General features: G+C 42.7%; 1 protein-coding gene across 1 annotated transcript in view; it reads left to right on the forward strand.

Moving 5' to 3' along the window:
• LOC114765112 (LARGE xylosyl- and glucuronyltransferase 1-like) overlaps positions 1–15,060 on the forward strand; it is a 40,619-nt gene extending 25,559 nt beyond the window's left edge. Inside the window, exons 5-15 of the mRNA XM_028955187.1 lie at positions 340–463; positions 806–977; positions 4,902–5,006; positions 5,981–6,093; positions 6,626–6,751; positions 8,049–8,204; positions 8,408–8,571; positions 11,493–11,771; positions 12,614–12,760; positions 13,154–13,349; positions 13,674–15,060. Of these exons, the coding sequence (XP_028811020.1) occupies positions 340–463; positions 806–977; positions 4,902–5,006; positions 5,981–6,093; positions 6,626–6,751; positions 8,049–8,204; positions 8,408–8,571; positions 11,493–11,771; positions 12,614–12,760; positions 13,154–13,349; positions 13,674–13,871 (1,780 nt within the window). The 3' untranslated portion in view covers positions 13,872–15,060. The remainder of the gene's footprint in view (positions 1–339; positions 464–805; positions 978–4,901; positions 5,007–5,980; positions 6,094–6,625; positions 6,752–8,048; positions 8,205–8,407; positions 8,572–11,492; positions 11,772–12,613; positions 12,761–13,153; positions 13,350–13,673) is intronic.
• The last annotated feature ends 7,747 nt before the right edge of the window (positions 15,061–22,807 follow it).

Raw genomic sequence — 22,807 nt, forward strand, 5'->3', positions numbered from 1 at the left:
TCTGTTTGTCGGTCGCTAGCTTCATCCCAGTTGAAGTCTTGTTTTTCAGTAACTAGGTTTAACATAAGAATGGCGTAAACTGTGTCATGCTCATCATAATGGGTGGGTGGTGTGGTTTTTGTCTTTTTCCATGCAAATGATTCTGGGCTCATAGACGATGCAAATTAATGATGAGCTTACTTGGCCAGGAAAAGGAAAATGGTCTGAGGCTGAAAACATGTTTTTTTTTTCATCAGGGTTGTCTTCTGTTCGTCTGTCGTGTTTTAGCCTTGGCGTATGTATGAAAAAGCAAGATTTGGCTTTTTTTAATAAGTGTTACCCATGTCCTACTTCACTCAGGCGCAACCCTCTTCACTTCCACTTCATCACCGACTCCATCGCCCAGCGCATCCTGTCCTCCCTGTTCAACACGTGGATGGTGCCAGCAGTGCATGTGGACTTCTACGACGCAGATGAGCTGAAGGTGAGGTCTTACAGTCCTCTGTTTATCATTTGGTACAGTTTTACAGTTCAACAAGTCATTGAAAGGAAGAGGACCAAAAGTGTCTTGTGTTTCTTTCTTTCTACGTCCACAATCTTGTATGCTTACTGAATCATTCTTACAAGATTGCTCAAATTAAGATTTCGGCTGTGTATTTGAACAGTGCTGGTATCTTCAGACTCCATCTGCCAAAGCTGATTTTTCCTGATGGAAATGTAAAAATGTAAATCTCCTGACACTCGTCTTGATGTAAGAATTCTCTATGTACACCAAACTGCTAATTTTCTAATGCCATTACGGTCTTTTGTGACTTCTCTGTTGCAGTCCGAGGTGTCCTGGATCCCCAATAAGCACTACTCTGGGATCTATGGGCTCATGAAGCTGGTGCTGACCAAAACGCTGCCCATTAAACTGCAGCGTGTTATTGTCCTGGACACAGACATCACCTTTGCCACCGACATTGCAGAATTGTGGGCTGTCTTTCACAAGTTTAAAGGTACTCGCTTCCTCTTCTGCGTTGTTAAGTTATCCATTTTTCATCTAATATTTTCTTTCATATGCACCCAAATGGAACAGTCCCAAAAATGCCAATAATCCCAATATGACACTGTGCACTGGCAGATTCATGCACGGAAGCATTTGAAAGAGAGACGAAGATGCCTTTATTCTCTTTCACTTGCATCTTCTCATCTCGGGGACATGTGGAAAGCTCCCTTTAATTGTTGTGAGCCGTACGCTGCCAGCTATGTCTGATTTACTCAATAGCTGTTATTAGAGGGATCGGATCAGCTCATGTGATGTGAGAAATTGTTCAGTTTCACGTAGCTTATGTCCGGATTTGCTTTTGCGGTGAGGAATTGTGAATGCAGCTGGCAGTCTCCTGTTATAGCATGCGTACCACGTGAGCCTCAAAGCCATCAGACGTCCTTGCACCTCTCAGCATGGGGTGAAAATGACATCCAGAAAGTGATAAAAGCAACATTTATGGTTAAGCAGCTTTTTGCTTTCAATTGTGTTTATAGATATTGTATGGGGGGGGTGTTGTGTAGGTTTTAAATTGAAAGTGTCACACAGAGATCTCCCCACGTTGCTGCGGTTTATCTGATCCGGCTCTGTGTTTTAATGACCGCTCAGAGCGCTGTGTGAGCCGCCAGTGCCGGCAGGCTGCATTGTCACGTAGTGGCAAGAATCTCAGAGAGCAGCTTGCGACTCTGAAGCTGCCACTCTGAGCCTCTCTAGGGGGTGCAGCCACGGCTTCTCTCTGGAGATCAGACTGGCACTCATTTACGTGCTCCGGTGCCATAACCCGCTGATCAAGCAGTGCGGTTACACACAGTGCATGTGTGTGTGTGTGTGTGTGTGTGTGGCATGTGCCTTGGCATAGAATAAGATCTGAGTGATATTTGAGGCAGGCAAACAGATCAATGCATGGGTGTATCTCTACCTAATTAGATGTTATCAAGACATAAAAAAGCAAAACAATAGAAAAACAACCGGCTGATTACGGTCTTTTGTGACTTCTCCAAAAACCTCGGCCTGTCTCTCGGACATATCGGCACTGATGTCTGAGCGACACCTCCAATTGAATCTATCCAAAACTGAGATTCTGACCTTTCCGGGCAACAACTCCCCTCAGCAAAACCTCTCAGTTCAAATTGGCTCGCTACTGTTAACACCCACGGCGTCTGCAAAAAGCCTTGGAGTTTGGATTGGCGACAAACTGAGTCTGAACCATCACGTTGCTGCGATCTCCAGATCCTGCGGGTTCACTCTTTACAACATTCGCAAGATTAGGCCTTTTCCTTCATGTAGCTCCTTGTCCAGGCAATGGTCATTCCTCGTCCAGGCAATGGACTATTGTAACTCTCTCCTGGCTGGAACCTCTGCAGTCACCATAAAACCACTTCAGATGGTCCAAAATGTGGCAGCCCGTCTCATCTTCAATCAGGCAAAATACACCCATGTTACACCTCTTCTCTCTCCACTGGCTCCTGGTAGCTGTTCGCATTGAGTTCAAGTCCTTGATGCTTGCCTACAGGGCTGTAAATGGAAGTGCACCCTCCTATATCAATACAATACTGGCTAGCTACACTCCTGCACGCCCTCTCAGATCAGCAAATGAAAAGACTGAAGACTGAAAATTCCCTCTTCACAGGGTCTCCGATCCCAATCGACTCTGTTGTCCTTTGTTGTCCCTGGCTGGTGGAACAACTTGCCCTGCTCCAAGACTACCACCTTTAAGAAGCGGTTGAAAACCCACTTGTTTAAAAAGTATTTCAGACAAATCTAACACTTACACACACACATGCACACACACTGCACAAAAAAAATCTTCATCTAGCACTTAACAATTTCTGAGCATGTTCTTTTCCTGACAAGTTATCAGGGCTCATTGTTTTGTAACTCAAATTCTATAGAAACCGAATGAGAATTGCTGGTGTCTTCCTCTTGTAAGTCGCTTTGGATAAAAGCGTCTGCTAAGTAAAGTAAAGTGTAAAAATGCCATAACTGGCCCAGCTCTGTAGTTTCAACAATAACTAAAATGATATAACATGATGATTAAAGTCATCATGAAAATCCGACAATTTACCGATAAAACAGAAATTCAGAGAAATTAATCACAAAACCTGGTTTGCTATATCGGTTAAGTTCTATGTAAATCAGCAGTGCTTCTGTCAGGGTGTACAGGGCAATCTGTGCTTTCAGAACAATGTACTGTTTGTCTCTATTTGTTTTCCATGTCTGATTTGAGATTTTAAAGACAGAAACTGGCAAGATTTCTCTCCTTTGTTAGTGAGCCAGCAAACTAAAATATTACCCTGGTTTGGCCAGGTTTTGGAAAATTGCGCTTTAGCGCAGTATGCTTCATGAGATGAACCCTTTGATGCCTGGTAGATTCACTTATGTGCTGCCAAGAAGACACTGCAGTGAATTGTATTTTGGAGTAAACATGACTATGCAAAAGAGTAGGCGGAGTTGCATAAAAACAATCATAATCAGTCTGCATTTAATTTAACTTTGTTGTACTTTTATATACGAAATATATAGAACACCCGACATTTAGCCAATTCCATATTCTACCCACAGTATTAACCATTAGGTGGCCCTGCATTGGCTGGTTGTCTACATCTTACTGAGACGTCCCTCTTTGACCGGTTTCATATTCACAACTCCTTTAAACAGTATGTCCTTTAATGTCACTTTCAACTGAATGAAGAGTCTGTACTGAAGTCACTTGTGTGTATGATGAGCCTTTAATCTGAGAGCCGAGACCTCTGGTGGACGTGTCTTTGATTTGGAGATCAAAAATTAAGGCTTTTGGGATGTTGTGGAAAGACAAAGGGTCAGTCAGTTTGAAGAAAACCAAGACGTAGATATAGAGACAGATAGATTTTCACTATACAGTTAATTTTATGCGAACAAATTGGCTTTGTGTACGTGATGTTTGCATATCTATCCTTATTTTTGTTCGTGTACTCACCCTGTGCCCTGTGCTCATGACCCCAATACACTGTATTTGGATAGTGAGTGAGTGTATGCATCAGCCTGCTCCTTGGCTCTTGGCATTCCTGGCATTCCATAAATCACCTTGAGGAGTTGCAATTCCTAGTCTGTGGGGCCTTGGTCTTGTTTTATCCTGGTGAATGCTTACTTCACTTTTTGTACTGCATGTATTCTTTCTGCACATATAATTCCCATCCCCCGCCATCTCGGATTGTCCAGGAGATGTCATTTTCACTATTATATTCCACAAAACTGTTCCTATATTTGCAGTTCTGTTTGTTTTGGTTTTCCATTATTCTCTCATTGGAACTGCTCCATTGTTCCCTTCTGTGTAGCTGTCCATCCTGCCACTTTTCTCAGCGAAATGTGCATTAGGTGGAGCTAATCAGGGAGAACCTCCTTGGAAGTGGCATCATTAGAAGAAGATTCCTCTCTCGCTTCTACATGTCACTTCTTTACGGTGGCGCTCAGTCGTCCCCTTGAGTTGCTGCTGTTCAGTTTGTCTCTGACTGATTCTAAAGGTCTGTCTGCGTGGAACTACTGCTCTGATGAGCCCTAATTAATCTTCCTTACGGCCTTCAATAAAGGCACACACATACACACACACATACACACAACTCATAAACCCAGTGGCTGTGGTGGCCTAGCGATTAAGGAAGAGACCCCATAATCAGAAGGTTGCCGGTTCGAATCCTGATCCGCCAAGGTGCCATTGAGCAAAGCACCGTCCCCACACACTGCTCCCCCGGTGCCTTTCACTGCTCACCAAGGGTGATGGCTGAAAGCAGAGGACATTTCGATGTGTCACCATGTGCCGTGCTGTGTATGACAATGACTTCACTTTCACACACACCCTCTTTTGACTTTTACAAGCACAAATCCATAGTCAAGTTGTGCATCCACTGTTCTTCTGCAGGCCAGCAGGTTCTGGGGTTGGTGGAGAACCAGAGTGACTGGTACCTGGGGAATCTGTGGAAGAACCACCGTCCATGGCCCGCCCTGGGCAGGGGGTTTAATACAGGTCAGTCTTTGAGCTCCCTATTTTAAAGACGTTAACTTGTCAGTCTTACACAGATAAAGGAGAGAACATAGTAATGATGCCAGTGCAACAAAACATACTTGTCGTTGCAAAGCGTTAAATGCAGCACCACACAGGTTCATCACCACACTGACATCATTCAGAAACTTAACAAAACATTCCAAATCTCAGAAGTATTTAAGTAGAACTCTTGAAATTGTGCTTGCATTGCACATATTTCATTTAAATCTAATTACTAATAATATATATGTTATTAAGCTTTAAGCCTATTCTGCATCATGCAACAGAGCATGACAAATATGAGATGGGGGTTGCAGGTTTTTTTTGTTCGCATTTCAGGGAAGTGAATTATTCTAGGGTTTCTTAGCTACTTTAAGCGTTCATTGTGAATGAGATGCTTCCTCCTTTAAATCCACCTTCCATACTATATACTATATAAGATTTCCTTTTCGTGAGGTCCAAAGGTCTACGGATCTAAACCTGTCCATAATGAAATTTGTGTATAAGACAGATCAAGGGTGATTACTGCAGATGATGCGACAAAGTCTAAAAACCCACTCAGATTTTGTGCTACTCTAATTGAACAAACTGATTATTAGCTCTGGTTGGGGTGGCCAGGCGGGGTGGCAGGCAAATACACATATTTGGCATTTGTGACGCGGATTTTGAGGGACCAAAAAAATTAACAAAATGCATTTTAATGTTACAAAATCATAAAATTTCGAACAACAAATAAAAAAAATGCTGGATAAAAATAAAATACACTTTTAAATGATTATTTATTTTCCAAAGCCACAGGGAGTCGCAGTGTAAAGATGGAAGAGCTGCGTGGGCTGCCGACCCCTGTGCTAGTTCCACTGTGCAGGAACTATACCACAAATGGAACACTAGCACCTAAATCAAAGCGACCATTTCTGTCTGTCTTTGTGTGTGTGTGTGTGTGTGTGTGTGTACAGGGGTGATTCTGCTCCTGCTAGATCGCTTGCGGAAGCTCAGGTGGGAGCAGATGTGGAGGCTCACAGCAGAGAGGGAGCTGATGAGTATGCTGTCCACATCACTAGCAGACCAGGTAACACAACACACACACACACACACACACACACAAACGGATGGCCTGTAACCACCTAAATTTAACAAGCCTTTTCTATGCCTTGACCTCAACCTTGTGCAGGGTTCGTATGGTCATTAAAAACCTGGAAAAACATGAATTTTTAAAATAAAAACAAAAAACAGAAATCTAAAGTTATGGAAAAGTCAGGAATGTATAATGAAGTAGAAGTAGGAATGCATAGATGTAGTGAGTTACGTACCTTTAACACTCTCCTGGTGCACCTTTGCCGAGATCATATGTGCAGTAACGCAAGCAGTCAGAGATCCAGAGCGCCGCGTGAGAACATACACTCGCTCGCCCACTCTCGCGCCCATCATCCCAGTAGACAGTTCAGTCCTTATCTCTGAATATGTTATGAGTTTTTAGTGGCCTTTTAACATGGCTGATTAAATATTCATTCCGCCTAAGTGTTTTCTTTGTTAGCCAGGCCTGGTTGGTGTGGCGGATCGCTGGCGATCTCTGATGTAATGCAATGTAATGGCTTCTGCAGGACATCTTCAACGCGGTGATCAAACAGAACCCCTTCCTGGTGCATCAACTGCCCTGCTTCTGGAACGTTCAGCTGTCGGATCACACCCGCTCGGAGAAGTGCTACAAAGATGTGTCAGACCTGAAGGTGAGAAAGGGGGAGAAAGAGGAGAGAAAGGGAGAGAGAAATGTGTGAATTTGAGAGAGAGAGAGACATCTGAGACATGGGGTGTATGTGCTTGTGCATGTGCTTGTGTGTGTGTGTGTGTGTGTGTGTGTGTGTCTGTGTGTAGACAGACAAAATACATTAGCAAGAAAGATAGTGGGAGAGTGACAGATAGCAAGTGAGAGATAGAGGCAGAGTAAAGAAGAAGAGAGCGGTTGGGGAAGGACACGAGGAGAGCATGAACGAGAGTGATTTTTTTTATGTGTGTGTGTGTGTGAGAGAGAGAAAGTGAAAAATGCTAACTAAGAGGAACCACCGTGTGTATGTGTTTGAGTGTGTGTTGGGGGCGTTGAAAAAAAAGAACAGAGAGTGTGTGTTGAAGAAAGAGAAGTAGGCAAGTGACTGTGCGAGGTCTGCTGAGATGATTGGCAGTCGGCACACCCAAGGTCTCTAGAGCCTACTGTGTTCTTGCATTCTATGTGTGTAAAGCTGTAGGTCTGTGTGTACTGTGTGTCTTTTGAATGACAAGTGAAAAATGGCTGTTTGATGCTCCTCTCCAGTCCCCACCACGCCCCTGTGTCCCCCAGCCCACCTGTGGGGCGCACCATAGAATATAATTTACTGCACTTATGTATCCATGATCCATGTACAAATGTATGCGTATCCTTACTCTTACACATCCTGATTTTAAGGGTCATGTAGGTTAGGCACTGGCCCTAGTGTTTAGGTGTACATCAAAGCTTTTGATTATATGGGTGGGGGTAGGAGTAGCCTAGTGGGGTAACACACTTGCCTATGAACCAGAAGACCCAGGTTCAAATCCCACTTACTACCATTGTCCCAGGGGGGGACTGTCCCTGTAACTACTGATTGTAAGTCGCTCTGGATAATGAATGAGTATGGTGTATGTTTCTCCACCACCCTTTCCTGATAAAAAACTCACAGCATGACATCTAGCCCCTGAACATTGAATGGCTGCTCTGCAGATACTTTCAATGTAATATTGTTCATATATGGGTGGCTTTTGATGATGATACTATTGAACAAAGCAGTCCTTCTCCAAAATAGCCTCCTTCTAAGTCTCCATAACTGCCACAGAGTAGGTGCGTCCAAACTTTTGACTGGTAGTGTATATGAAAATTTATTTTTTAATTATCTAATTTTCTCTATTTTAATGTGTGGTAATTGCTGGTTGCTGAATTGGACGTGGGGTATCTCTCTAGGATGTAGTGTGAGTAACTTCCTTCTCTTCTGCTTTGTCTCACCTCATGTCATCCAGGTGATTCACTGGAACTCCCCGAAGAAGCTCCATGTAAAGAACAAGCATGTGGAGTTCTTCCGGAACCTCTACCTAACCTTCCTGGAGTACGATGGAAACCTGCTGAGGCGGGAGCTCTTTGGCTGCCCCAGCGAGGCCGATCACAACAGCGAGAACGTAGGTGGACACATAAACTGCTGCCACCAACTGTCAATGGTCTCACATTTTTATACTCCCTCATTCAGCATTCTGAGATGTAACATCAGTTATTGTTGTTGCATATAATCCAGCTCTCTTTATAATATTTTCAAAATTAGCTGCAATTTTAAACGACAGTATTAATGTTAGGAAAAATTGTTGTTGTGTGTATGACATCCCAGCTGCAGAAGACTCTGTCCGAGCTGGACGAAGATGATCCGTGCTACGAGTTCCGGCGGGAACGTTTCACAGTGCACCGTACACACCTCTACTTTCTGCACTACGAGTACCAGTCCAGTGCAGACAACAGTGATGTTACACTGGTGGCCCAGCTCTCCATGGACAGGTGGGGTCAACCACTCTTCAACACGCAGGTTGGCCTAGCGAATAAGGATATGCAGAGGATTGCTACCAAATCACAGCATTTATCAGACGCCCTTATCCAGAGCAATCAGTAGTTACAGGGGACAGTCCCCCCCCCTGGAGCAATTTAGGGTTAAGTGTCTTGCTCAGGGACACAATGGTAGTAAGTGGGATTTGAACCTGGGTCTTCTGGTTTACATTTACATTTACATTTAAGGCATTTGGCAGATGCTCTTATCCAGAGCGACTTAAAACGACTTAAAAGTTACCATCGATGAAGAGATCAATTCCGGTTCATTAGGACCCCAACTATAAATACAACCTTTTTATTTACTCTGTTGTAGATTCTATACACAAGTAGGACAATAAGAAAGTAACAAGTTAATCTAAATGTTCTCTAAAGAGCTGTTGACTGAGCTGTTCTGAAGTTCATTCCAACACCGAGGGGCCAAGACAGAGAAGAGTCTAGATGAGTGTCTTCCTTTTACCTTTACCGATGCGGGGACCAGGCGAGCAGTACTGGAGGCTCGGAGTATACGAGGTGCAGTGCGAGGTGTAATAAGGGCTGTGAGGTTGGATGGTGCTGCTCCATGTTTGGCTTTGTAGGCCAGCATCAGTATTTTGAATCTGATGTGTGCAGCTACTGGGAGCCAGTGGAGGGAACGTAGCAGAGGGGTGGTGTGGTAGAATTTCGGAAGGTTTATAGGCGAGTGTGTTACCCACTAGGCTACTACCAAATGCGGAAGATCCCTGGAGGGTTCAGTGTGTGGGGCCACCACTGCCCCATCCCCACACACTGCTCCCTGGTTGCCTGTCACCAAGGTGATGGGTTAAATGCGTGTGCTGTGCTGCAGTGTTTGACAATCACTTCACGTTCAACTTCACAACAATTCCTTCTGGAAAGGAAGTGTTTGCAGATCCTGAAAGTTAAAGGTTAACACAGAAGGAACCTGTCATCTAACATCACACAAGCTTAATCTTTGTATACAAATAAAAATAAAAGAATTCAATGTGTATAAGTGTCTATGGAGAAAAATCATCATTGATTAACTACAAATATTTGATGTTTGTGATACTTTTCTGTGATGAGTTGAGATGAAAAACAGCAGAGAAAATAAATAGACAGAGAAACTACACACACAACAGCGGCTCTATTAAAGATGGAACGGCAAAACTGGACAGCAGAACAGATGTCTGTAGGGGATAATGGGCTCCAGGGGGGGCTGTCCCTGTAACTACAGTAAATCGCTATGGATAAGGATGTCTGATAAATTATAAAAAAAAAAAAAAATGTTATATTATATTGCACATTGAAGTGAAGTGATTGTAATTTTGAAGCACAGCACATGGGGACACAATGAAATGTGTCCTCTGCATTTAACCCATCACCCTTAGTGGGCAGTGGGCATGAAAGATGCCCAGGGAGCAGTGTGTGGGGACAGTGCCTTGGTAATTGGCAACTTAGTGGCTCTGGATTTGAACCGGCACTTCCCCAGTGGTAGTGGTATTGCACATGTACAAGCAAATATAGACCTAAATGTCACAGTTGAGAAATGCACAGTTATTGCACAGATATTGGACCCATGCAGATCTACATTCTGAAGCCTGCAGGAAAGTCTGCACCCTGTTAACGTCTTTTGACAGAAGAAAACACACACACACACAGAAACCGACACCGATAACGACTTCATTATTTACCGCAGTGGAAGAATATGAGTTTCATTGTTGCAGTTAATTGGCAATGTGAGCGTAGCTTCGCAATGAACATGCCAGCCAGATATACGATTAATTAGATGCATTTCAATGATATTCAAGCATTGTGCCAAACTCGGTGAGAACTGGAGAAAAACTCATATAAAAAAAGATCAATTTGAGTCAGTCCCTCGGCATTAAATCCTCCCTTCTTTTGTGTGCAATAAGATAAGAGTGAATGAACAGACATTGCTTCAGAAAATGATAGAAGCTGAAAAAGAGCCGCCTTTTTTTTCAAATATAAAAAGGCCTCACACAGCAATAAAAAAAATAAAAGACGGCTCACTCTGAATGGTTTTAGATTAACTGAAGTGTTGAGATGTCCTGAGGTTTTAGCCTCTCAACTCTATTAGCAACAGTGCTAATAATATAATCAGATTATGTTTACCAGGAAAAATGTCCTGTCTCAAGGGCTTTATTCCTCCCGGTTGGACCTTATCTCCCCTAATGAAGGCCATTAAAATAAACGTAATGACTTTTAAACACAGTTAGAGAAAAGCCGCTATTCCTTCATTTTTAATGAGTATTATTATCCAATATTTAGCTTTACAATGGGGAAAAAAACATTGCGGACATGGACGTAAAACGAAATGTGATCTGTAGCTCAGAGAGAATGGCATTTTTTGTGGGGCGGCGGTGGGCTACATGGACTTTATTGACATGATAAGTTCAGTGCGGTGAATAGAAAAGATGCATTATTGATTTTGCCTCCGCAACAATGTCTCAAAATAGGTAGCCCATACTGTGCCCATTTACTTTGGGATGTTATATGTAGTAACTTCTGTGTGTGTGTGTGAGTGTATGTGTGTGTGTGAGTGCGTGCATGCATGTGTGTTTATCCCATACTTTTTTCTGACTTTTCTTAACCCCAGCTTTAGTATATACAGAGTAACGGTAATTATATTCAAAATATAATTATATTACTTTCATATTATTTTGACCCATACTTGAATGAAGAAAGTTATGTGTATTTGCATGTGCATTGCTAAATATATATTAATGTAATAATGTGAGATACATGTATCAAATTATGAGCTCTGATTTGACCAAATAAATAGTTTAATGTCTCTTTGCATATTTAAAAAAAAATGTTTTAAGTCATGTTGAAATGATTGGCTGTTTGTTAAGAGCTGTTGTTTATATGCTCTGTAGGCTGCAGATGCTGGAGGCTATCTGTAAGCACTGGGAGGGCCCTATCAGCCTGGCTCTCTACCTGTCGGACGCCGAGGCCCAGCAGTTCCTGCGTTACGCTCAGGGCTCTGAGGTTCTGATGAGCCGAGGCAACGTGGGATACCACATCGTCTACAAGGAGGGCCAGTTCTACCCAGTTAACCTGCTGCGCAACGTCGCCATGAAGCAGGTCAACACACCTTACATGTTCCTGTCTGACATCGACTTCCTGCCTATGTACGGCCTGTACGAGTACCTCAGGTGAGCGCGCCTCCTGATGGAGCAGACAGGCATGGTGAACTTCAGAAAAAAGACACAAAGACACCATTCCGTGCTGTAAATTGTTAACAGTAAAACTCCATGAGTAACATGGAGTATATATATGTTTTGTTGTTACTCATACACACAATCATTTGGAGTTTTACTGTTAACAATTTACAGCATGGAATGGTAAAAAATAATTAACACAACTTCATCAGTGTCCGTTTTAAAAGAATGGGCCAATCAGAGGACAGGGGGCACACGTGTAACTACAGAGAGGGAATTTCTGGGGACATTTGACAACACACAATTATTTATTTGCCGTAATATGTCAATCTTAACTTAAAATAAACTTAACCAAACTAGTGCCTGGCAACAACAAAAAATTTTAATTGTGTTGATTGCACTGTGTCTGTAATTCTTTTACTGTTCACCCTTAATGAACAGTGTCCAGACATGAACGGCACCTGGGGAGTAAAGTGTGGGGACGGTACCTTGCTACTTTGGCGGTTCATGATTTGAACCTGCAACCCTTCGGTTATAAGTCCACTGGACCACCGCCGCCCCACTAAAACAACAATTAAAAAGCTGCGTTAATTCGCAATAAAATTATTACTGGCATTATTTTAATAAAACGTTAACATTAACTTGTCTAGTCCAAACCAAATATGTACCCACAGCCCATTATTGTAACCATAACCCAGTAATAAAGGTGTCATTTGAATCGGTTGATTTATTATTACATATAGTTTCAAAAGTACTGTAGCTTTCTTAAGGAGAACATAATGAGTTATTGTGGTGCTGTTGGGTTCTTTTTCTATGTGATGTTCTTACACCTTCAGGAAGTCTGTGGTACAGCTGGATATGGCCAGTACCAAGAAGGCTCTGGTGATACCAGCATTCGAGACACTTCGCTACCGCCTGTCCTTCCCAAAATCTAAAGCTGAGCTTTTGTCCCAACTGGACATGGGCACCCTCTTTACCTTCAGGTAAACATGGACTCTGTTCCCTATTCTGGGAAGAAGCAACATTGGTAAACAGCTGGTGACTATATGAGACATTTTTCTTAGTGGTGGTCTAGAAACCAGACATATGCAGTGAGAGCTTGTGCAAAGATTTACATTTACAGCATTTATCAGACGCCCTTATCCAGAGCGACTTACAATCAGTAGTTACAGGGACAGTCCCCCCCCCGGAGCAACTTTGGGTTAAGTGTCTTGCTCAGGGACACAATGGTAGTAAGCAGGACTTGAACCCGGGTCTTCTTGTTCATAGGCGAGTGTGTTACCCCTAGGCTACTACCACCCCATGCTCCAGAAAGTGTATGTGTGTATACAGAATCATATTGCAGGCCAAAATCAGGCTCTCTTTTTGACCACTAGGTACCATGTGTGGATGAAAGGCCACGCCCCAACCAATTTTGCCAAATGGCGTACAGCCACGACGCCTTACAGGGTGCAGTGGGAGGCGGATTTTGAGCCATATGTGATGGTGCGGAGGGACAGCCCCGAGTACGACCGGCGCTTTGTGGGCTTTGGCTGGAACAAGGTGGCCCACATCATGGAGCTCGATGCCCAGGTACGTCTAACATCTGAAGGTCTACTGAACTGTAGAGTACTGTATAGCTACTGTAGGTTTATGCTGCAGTGATTTTTGGCTTTCATTGCATTTTGATTTGCAAAGTAATGACTCATTTATGAAATAATAATATGTAATGTTTATATTGAGAATACTGATTAGTATTTCCCCTATGAAATAGCTTCTGGTTTAGGTGTTTTCCTTTTATTCCATAGAAATAACGGAGTAAACAAGTTAAGCAGAAGAGATGGCAGCTTTGCAGATTGTTCATTTTTAATAGATGCCCATGTGTCCATTCTCATGTGTCCATCCTTTCTGTTTCAGGAATATGAGTTTGTGGTTCTGCCCAATGCCTACATGATCCACATGCCACACGCGCCCAGTTTCGACATCACAAAATTTCGCTCAAATGAACAGTACCGCGTCTGCCTCAAAACTCTGAAAGAGGAGTTTCAACAGAACATGTCCCGTCGCTACGGCTTTGCCGCACTCAAATACATGACTGCCGAGAACAACAGCTAGCCGAGCCTCTCTGCCTGACACAACCACCCACTCATAAATACTGCGTTCTGCCAAGACCATTCAATGCGACATAGACAATGGGGCTAATCTCGTTGTGAATCCCAGACTGCTTGGAAACGGATAGACCTTTTGTCAAGGTTGAAGTGAGGAAGTGTGTTGTATTCCTGCCTGTACTGAGAAATGGAAACAGTATCTGGCAAGTCCTGCGTGTCCACACAAAGCCCCATAGTTTCCCTATTGAGTGGCTGGTACACTCTTTGCCTGAAAGGATTTACTAAAAAAAGCTACATTTTTCTGCAGGGTTATATGATGAGCAGCCTTATGGGCCATCCATAGAGGACATGCTCACTGACTGATGTCATAGAAAAACGGGGTAGATTTCGGTGGTCAAAGCTTATTGAGGGAGGGATGTAAGTGTAATTTTAGTTTATTTATTTTAAAATGGAATATTGCTATATCGGCTTCCAAATTGAATAGTTTAACATATTTTCACTCCCACCAGTTCATTTTAAACTAGCAGATTTTTCATCATGTGTCCTGTCTTTCCAACCTTCAAACAAGTTTAAGAGCTCTGTTTAATCAAGTTATGTTTCTGCCAAATACCATTAGATGTTGAAGAACCTAATTGATCTGAGCCCTAAAAGCCATGCTCCCAAACTCATACATGTTTACATACCATTTTAAAAGACAGGATTATATCAGATTTGTATCATGGATCCGTGTCATAGATTTTTTTTCTTTTTATTGCACATTTTGTGGTACACAATACTTTGTGTAAAGTAAGGATCACAAGACATCCAATAGAAAATAACAATGAAAAAAATATTTTATTATATTATGGGAGACTGGACACTTACATTTATGGAAATGGGTTAAAAAAAAAAAACTTTCTTTTATCAGTAACAATTTTTTTATTTATTTTTTTGCTTCACAAATGGACTAAAAGGAAAGTGACAATATGCTGTATGTCTTGTATCAATATGGAAGGAAGAAATGGAATACAAAAGCTTAAAAAAAAACAACAAAAAACATGTAACATCTGGTGTATGAAATTGAAATGTACAGAGATGAATTATGGAAAGACTGGAGGGCTGCAAGCAGCTTATTTGTTCTTCATGAATTAGAATTTGGGGGGAAAATGTTTAAAGTTCTGTCTATTTTGATAATAAAAATGTCATGCCTATTTGTGTCCTGTCTTTGCAGAGTGTCGGTGGGATGATGTAATTACAAGCACTGCAGATCTGCATATTTATTGATGATAAGTAGGGAGATTTACGAGACGGTGACATTCCAAAAATTGGCTGAGACAGCCATTGCTCAAGTATTAGCGCATAAAAATGGCGAGGAACTAAAAAACAATAACACACATTTACACAATGTATAATCTCACATGCAGTGAAAAAGTGGGAGGGGAGGTGGGAAGTGGCCTAGCGTTTAAGGATACTGCCACATAATCAGAAGGTTGCCGGTTCAAATCCCGATCCGCCGAGGTGCCACTGAGCAAAGCACCGTCCCTACACACTGCTCCCCGTCGCCTGTCATGGCTGCCCACTGCTCACCAAGGGAGATGGTTAAAAGCAGAGGACACATTTCGTTGTGTCACTGTGTGCTGTGCAATCACTTCACTTTCATTAAAATCATTTAGAATTTGTGTTCTCTTGGCACTTTGGCGTAAACAACCTGACCAAGCCAATAATCATTTGGTACGCCTACCATTGTCTTGTTTTACAGATAGTTAAATGTGCATGGTTTAAATTTAGTTTCAGCTACAAGGAATGCTAAATATTCATTTGCCGTTCATAAGAAACTCGTTAACAAAACTCAAAATGCATGTTTCCGGGTTTGTTTAACTACATTTTGAAGGCACATATTCATGTTAAAAGTCTCGTGATTTTGAGCTCCGAGTCAGGCCATAATGTCTGAGCTATCCGGGTCCATGACAGGCTTTAAACACAGTGTGTATCAGTGTATTAGGCCGCGGTCTTTGGTAGGCAGTGTAGAAGTGAGAGCCCGGCTCATGCTGCCTTGATTCATCTCTTGCTGTCAGGTGCGATCAGCTCCACTTTCAGCCCCCCTCTCTGCTCGATAAATGCAAAGGGACATTTCTCAGGGTGGTGGAGGCTTTTGTAAGTGAGTGGTGATGACAAATCGGGCCCCCACAGTGTGAGAAAGGGAAGACCCCAGACGTCCTCGAAGCTTGCACTTCATCCATCTTTCTGTGACTCCGCACTGGGACGGCGCTAAAAGAATCCTCGGCTCGACCTTATTCTTGACATCAAAACACACCGGCAGCAGGAAATCAAAAGGAATATGTAACAGTGCATAAGTACAATGATGTGGAACTTTGTATGTAACTTGAAGTATGATGTATGTAACTTGAAGTACATGTATGATAGGGATGTGCGTTGCACATGATTAGGATAAGGCCATTGCATCTACGTCTTGTCTTCTGGTCTCAATTCTTCACTTCACAGCACTTCCTTCTTGCTTCACACCAACATCCTCCTCTTGTCCCAAAGCCATTTTGAGTCCTCGTCCCTATTACAGCCCAATAATCATGGCAGGAAGTGGGAGGAGTCCAATCGCGGGCTGATGAGGAGGCACCCTGCAACATTACAGAGAGAGAGACAGAAAGAGAGAGAGACACACAAACAGAATACACCCATACTCTGCCACGGGACATCACACACAACATAACATATCAGAAGGAGCAAAGCTACAATTAAAGGCCTTATTTATTCCACGTCATTCATCCTGGCATAACACGAGCACTGCGGAGCCATTCGCTGCAATGTTCATTGAATAAACTGGCAACAGAAATGAACAGACCACACTGATGGATCAATATGAACCACCCACCCAATATTTATTAAAGATTTGAGACTGTGGAGGTAGAGCTGGTTTCAATTCAAACACCCTTAAAGTAAATGGCGCATAGAGATCTCATTCCTGGTTGAACGTTGGTAGTATTAGCAATGGTGGGCCGGTTTCTAATTAGCCAAACATCTTGTTCTTTGATTTTCTGAACAGTTTCCAATTTATTGACATGGGCAGATTACTACTGCAATGTAAATATTGTAGGTAAAAATGGTACCAATGTTACAGAAAAACCCAAAAAGAAAAAAAGAAAAGAAAAAGGGATCGAGGAAGAGAAAAAGTGGGAAAAGCCAGAAACCAGGCTTCAGATTGGCAGCCTGTTCCTGGAGAAACGAGGAGAGAGAAAGGCCTCGAAGTTAGGGGAGAACCTCCAAACCCCCAGTGGAAGATGGAAAGAAGAGACAGTAACCATGAAGAGAACTTCTTTTATACTCAGCATTTGACTCTCAAAAAGGCTGCCAGAGACCAATCAGACTGTCCTTTGATATCTCTGCCTTGTCCAAACAGATACAGGAAGACAGCGGTCATCCACCTCCGAAAGGACTTTCTTGTCATGACACCTCAGGTCATTTGCTGGCTTTTGAAACCTCTTGCTTTGGGTTTTTTTGCAGTTTGAAAAGGATACAGGGGTTCTTCACCAAAGACAAAAGCACAAAACAATGGACCTGAAATATCCCATCTTACAAAGCCAACCCTAAAAAAAAGGGGTAAAGAGGAGAAGAAAAAAAACGCTTAACCACTTAACAGAAAAGCCAGCAAGGTCCATGTTGACATTGGTTCACTTTGACATTGAAGACCCCTTTGCCATTAGCGTTTACCATTAAACATTATTTGCACTTACATCTACCTCTACTCTTTTTTTAAAAGATCTATCAATCTCTTTATTTATAGTCTCTATTGTGAGTGCAGGGAGATTTACTCACTTTTTAATATTAACTTTTACGTTAATTACACTTTTAACATGCAGTGAGGCTGTGCAGTCATAAGCAATAAAGTGAAATTGTTCATTTGTATTGTATTTTTGCACTTAAAAAAACCTTTTAGCCAAATTGAATTTTAGAATATGAAATTCACTTTTATCTAGTTACTCCTCCTCCTCCTCCTCACACAAATATGCAATACTTGACTCGGAGCCACGGATTAATCTGAACAGACTGAACAAACAGATACACGTGTCGCTGTGATTAGCCCAGGGTCTCGGTAAACAGATGCAGCGCAGGGGTTCTGCATTTGCATAGATCGTGACTCCACAGGTACTTTATGTGCGCTTCCCTGGAGGTAATAGAGCGCTGGCGCATTCTGACCTACATATCTTCTCTTTCTCACTGTCTTTATTTCGCTCACGGCTGGAATTGTTAGTGCTCTGGTACACACACACACACACAGCATACAAACACACACACATTGCAGAAGTGACGTGGCTTTCATTTTGGGTGGCTTACCTGACATAAGTGTTTTTATTGCACTGCTGTCGCCTTGCAGGCTGTGAATCCCACCAGGATGATGCGCTCAGCAGACAAGCCCGGTGCCACCCACACCGCAGGCGGGAAAACAAAGACTAATTTGCTTGCTTTCACAGCTTTTGTGTGGCTTTGGCTGCATTCATAATCAGATTTTCCCTCAGATTCTTCACAAGGTACAGGTCTAATACCATATTATGTCTATTTGAAGATACAGACATGAGGGTTTTAAATAAAAATCAAACACCATGAATTAAATTCTCTTCACTTTGTAGTTTTTATTTCATCTGATTGTTTCATGACTTATTTTGACAAATTCAGGTTGTATATTTACATGCAAATGTATAATATGCAAATTCCATTATGCCAAATACAAAACAATTCAATGTATTTTCAAAGTGCTACAATAGATCTGAAATAAACAGATAATAACAAGAATAGCTTTGTCTTAAAGAAGAGGAACTAACTACCGGCCCAGCCTTTCTGTATGGGAGTCATTATTTTTGTGACACTGTGAATTAACTTTTGTCACTTGTAATGTAATGATCTTAATAAAAATATGTTTTAAATGGGTGGAGCCAATTGAGATGACTGACAGCTCTCACATAATTTTAACACACACAATATAGAGCATGCGAAGAGCATGCAAAGAGATTGTTAAGTGCTAGAATATGTATAAAATATACATTTTTGTATATACACGCATGTGCGTGTGTAAGTGTTAGATTTGTCTGTAATACTTTTTGAACAAGAGGGTTTTCACCTGCTTCTTGAAAGTGGTGATAGTCTCGGCTAGTCGTGTGGAGGAGGGCAGGTTGTTCCACCAGCCAGGGACAACAACGGAGAACAGAGATGATTGGAATCGGAGACCCCGTGAAGAAGGAATTTTTAGTCTCCTTTCGTTTGCCGATCTGAGAGAGCGTGCAGGAGTGTAGCTAGGTAGTATTGTATTGATGTAGGAGGGTGCAGTTCCATTTACAGCCCTGTAGGCAGCATCAAGGATTTGAACTCAATGCGAGCAGCTACCAGGAGCCAGTGGAGAGAGAAGAGGTGTAATATGGGTGTATTTTGGCTGATTGAAGATGAGACGGGCTGCCACATTTTGGATCATCTGGAGTGGTTTTATGGTGACTGCAGAGGCTCCAGCCAGGAGAGAGTTACAATAGTTGAGTTTGGATATGACCATTGCCTGGGCGAGGAGCTGTGTAGCCTGTTGCGAGAGAAAAGGCCTAATCTTGCAAATGTTGTAGAGAGTGAACCTGCAAGATCTGGAGATCGCAGCAACGTGATGGTCCAAACTCAGTTTGTCATCTATCCAAACTCCAAGGCTTTTTGCAGATGCCGTGGGTGTTAACAGTAACGAGCCAATTTGAATTGAAAGGTTTTGCTGAGGGGAATTGTTGCCCGGAAAGATCAGAATCTTGGTTTTGGATAGGTTGAGTTGGAGGTGTCGCTCAGACATTAATGCCGAAATGTTTGTTGCTATAGTAGCATCTTCTGGTGGGAATGACATTAGATAGACAAGGTCAAGTTTGCTCCCTTTCTTCTGCTTATAACTAATGGTTCACAATACCATAATCACCAACACAATCTCATCTGCTACACAAACATGTCTGTCTATTAAACATACAGACAGAATTCTGATTGGTTGAATAGTGAATTTATGAACATCACCACGGGCGATGTCTTATTTACCACGTTGAAACTCTCCCCTGTATCTTTTTTTGTTCACATAGGTTTGGATAAGGTCAGAGACAAATCGTAATTCTCCCCAAACGTTTGTGGAGTGCGTTGACCCCACTCTGAAAAAAATGCAATTTTCAGCCTCGAAACTGCCTGTTTCTAAGCTCAGAGGGGGATTCCAACCTTGCCCCGCAATCAGGACGGCACCCCAGGGGTTGGGCCTTGAGCCTTGGCATGGTCCCTTCTAATACAATCCTAACCTCCATTCTGGCCCCCGCTGTTCTGCACTCTGCTTTTGGCATGCGTCATGCCCTGAGGGGATCCGTGACCTCCGAATCACCATGAGGGAAAGAGGCATGTTGATCAGTTCAGAGAGAGGTGGTGAATTTTGTTGCATTTCACTGCATCTGGGGTAAAATATTATTTCATTACTTTATCCCCCTTCCATAGTTATGAAGGAGAAAACAAAGGCGCACACCATCGAGTGGATATGCCGTCTGATGAATATGTCATGGTCTTTTGCTTGTCACAACATAACCACCGTGTCATGAATGTCACTTTATAGCTTGGGGGAAGGGATTTATTGATGCCTTCCTCAATGAGGGCAGCCTCCCTTCTCAAAGACAAGAGGCAGATAAGATGAAAAGACCGAGCTGACGTGATGTTTATCATCACAAAAGCTTAAAAAAAGATGTCTGTGACAGGGAAAGAAATAAAGAATCAAATCTTGGAGATTTGTTCTGCTGGGCTTTGGGCTTTGTTGAAGTGAATCGGCAACTCTTAGTCCCAAATGACATGGTGCATTCATTCCACAGTGGGAATTCCTTTATCAACTGTATCTTCCCCATGACATGTAGCATAGGATCAAAAGTCAGAATTTAAGGCCTTAAAGGCATTTTAAAAATGGATAGCTTACATTTAATTTACGTTTCAATTTTATTTTCAACTTTTGAAATTGCCATATATATTCTTTCCATGAATGGTTCATATAGGAAAATGCAAAAGACCAAGGTGGAACTGATACCTGATATGAACTCTACTACCCAGTCAGAATTTATTGAATTTGTGAATGTGCTTTTCTAAAGTATGTTTTTTCAAATGTATGTTAGTCTGTATGTGTACAAGTGCATATTTTACAATGAAGCCTTAAATCAGTGTATCAGAGACAGCGAGTCAGGAAGGAAGGACGAAATTGCAGACAGGGGTTTTATTAATACCAGAATCACAGAATACAGGACCTGTGAAACAAAAACATACATTGTGGACTACACTGAGGCAGTATTTCTACATGGAACGTCAGGTACACACAGTCAGGTAATTAGGACGACAACATGGACACCGTGAAGTGAAGTGATTGCCATTGTGAAACACAACACACGGTGACTCAACGAAATGTATCTTCTGCTTTTAACCATCACCTTTGGTGAGCAGTGGGCAGCCATGACATGCGCCCAGGGAGCAGTGTGTGGGGACAGTATCCTGATCAAGGGGACCTCAGTGGCAGCTTGGAGGCTCGGGATTCAAACCGGCAACCTTCTGATTACGGGGGGGGCTTCCTTAACCGCTAGGCCACCACTTGTCCTCCAGACCAGCACGAGGCATGAAGCACCCCCTACAGTCAGAACTGTGACACAATGCTAAAAGCAGTTAAAACCTGTGACTATGAAACCTGCTGGAGTCACATGAAATCGGAAATTGCAACTAAGATTCGCTAGAAAACACAGGGCCTTACCTGGGGTATCCTGGGACTTGGGCCAGGTACATACCTCCCTGCAGGGTGTAGGCCAGTGTCATGGTCTACATTACATGTCCATTACATGGTGTTTGGAAGATCCCTGAAGCTGTAGTTGTAACGGTGGTGGTGGCTATGGTGACCCTCTGGTTCATTTCATGGTATGTCCCCGTTTAGCAGTTGTCAGGAACCAGGATTTATCTGCTGGTCTCTTCACTGGGTTCTGCCAGTAGTCTGGACGCTTGATTCCGTGTCTCGGAGAAAAACAAACAGAAACAGGTTGCACTGTACGACCGATACTGAAACATGTGGTGATAGTGGTATATTGGTGCTATAGTGTCCCGGTACCCTAACTAGGACAGCCTAACTAGGGTGAATTTAACACTGTCTGTGTCTAACAGGGGGACTGTGTGATAAACTGGACTTTATAATTGACACTGTGTCAAAGTGAAGTGAAATGAGTGTCTGGGACTTTAACAAAAAGCCAGAGAAAACAGATAGGTTTTGAGATTGGATTTAAACACTAAGACTGTGTCTGAGTCCCGGACACTGACAGGCAAGCTGTTCCACAACTGCGGAGCTCTATAGGAGAAGGATCTGCTCCCAGCTGTGACCTTCTGCACTTTTAGTACCAGTAGTGACCCCGCACCCGTTGATCGCAGGGGGCGTGGAGGGTCGTAAAGAACAAAAAGTTCACTCAGGTATTGCGGGCCAAGTCATAAGAGGGGCAGGCAAAGTTCTAGGTCGGGGACAGGCAAAGGTCGTGGTCATGGATCTCTAATCAGTCGAGCGTGGGGAAATAGGGCTGCCGTCTCTGGAAATAAATTCATCAAAGAGCGGGCAGTGTCTCCTCAGTGTCACCTAGTTTTTATACTTGGCTCTGCCCGCTCTCACTTCCGTTTCCGGGTTGCCGTCTCCCCGGCTGGTCTGGCACTCTCTGGTGGGCTGCAGGTGTATTGGCCGTGACAGTTGCAGAAATCTAACCTTGATGTAATTAATGCATGGACCAACTTTTCTGCATCATGCATTGCAATTATATTTCTTATTTTTGCAATATTTCTAAGGTGAAAGAATGCTATCCTAGTGACATTATCTACGTGCGAATTGAATGAGAGACCTGCATCAATGATGACAATAAGTGGTAGTAGCCTAGACAATAGGGTGGTAGTACAGTTACCATCGAT

This window comes from Denticeps clupeoides, chromosome 15, assembly GCF_900700375.1.
Source record: "Denticeps clupeoides chromosome 15, fDenClu1.1, whole genome shotgun sequence".
NCBI lineage: Eukaryota > Metazoa > Chordata > Actinopteri > Clupeiformes > Denticipitidae > Denticeps > Denticeps clupeoides.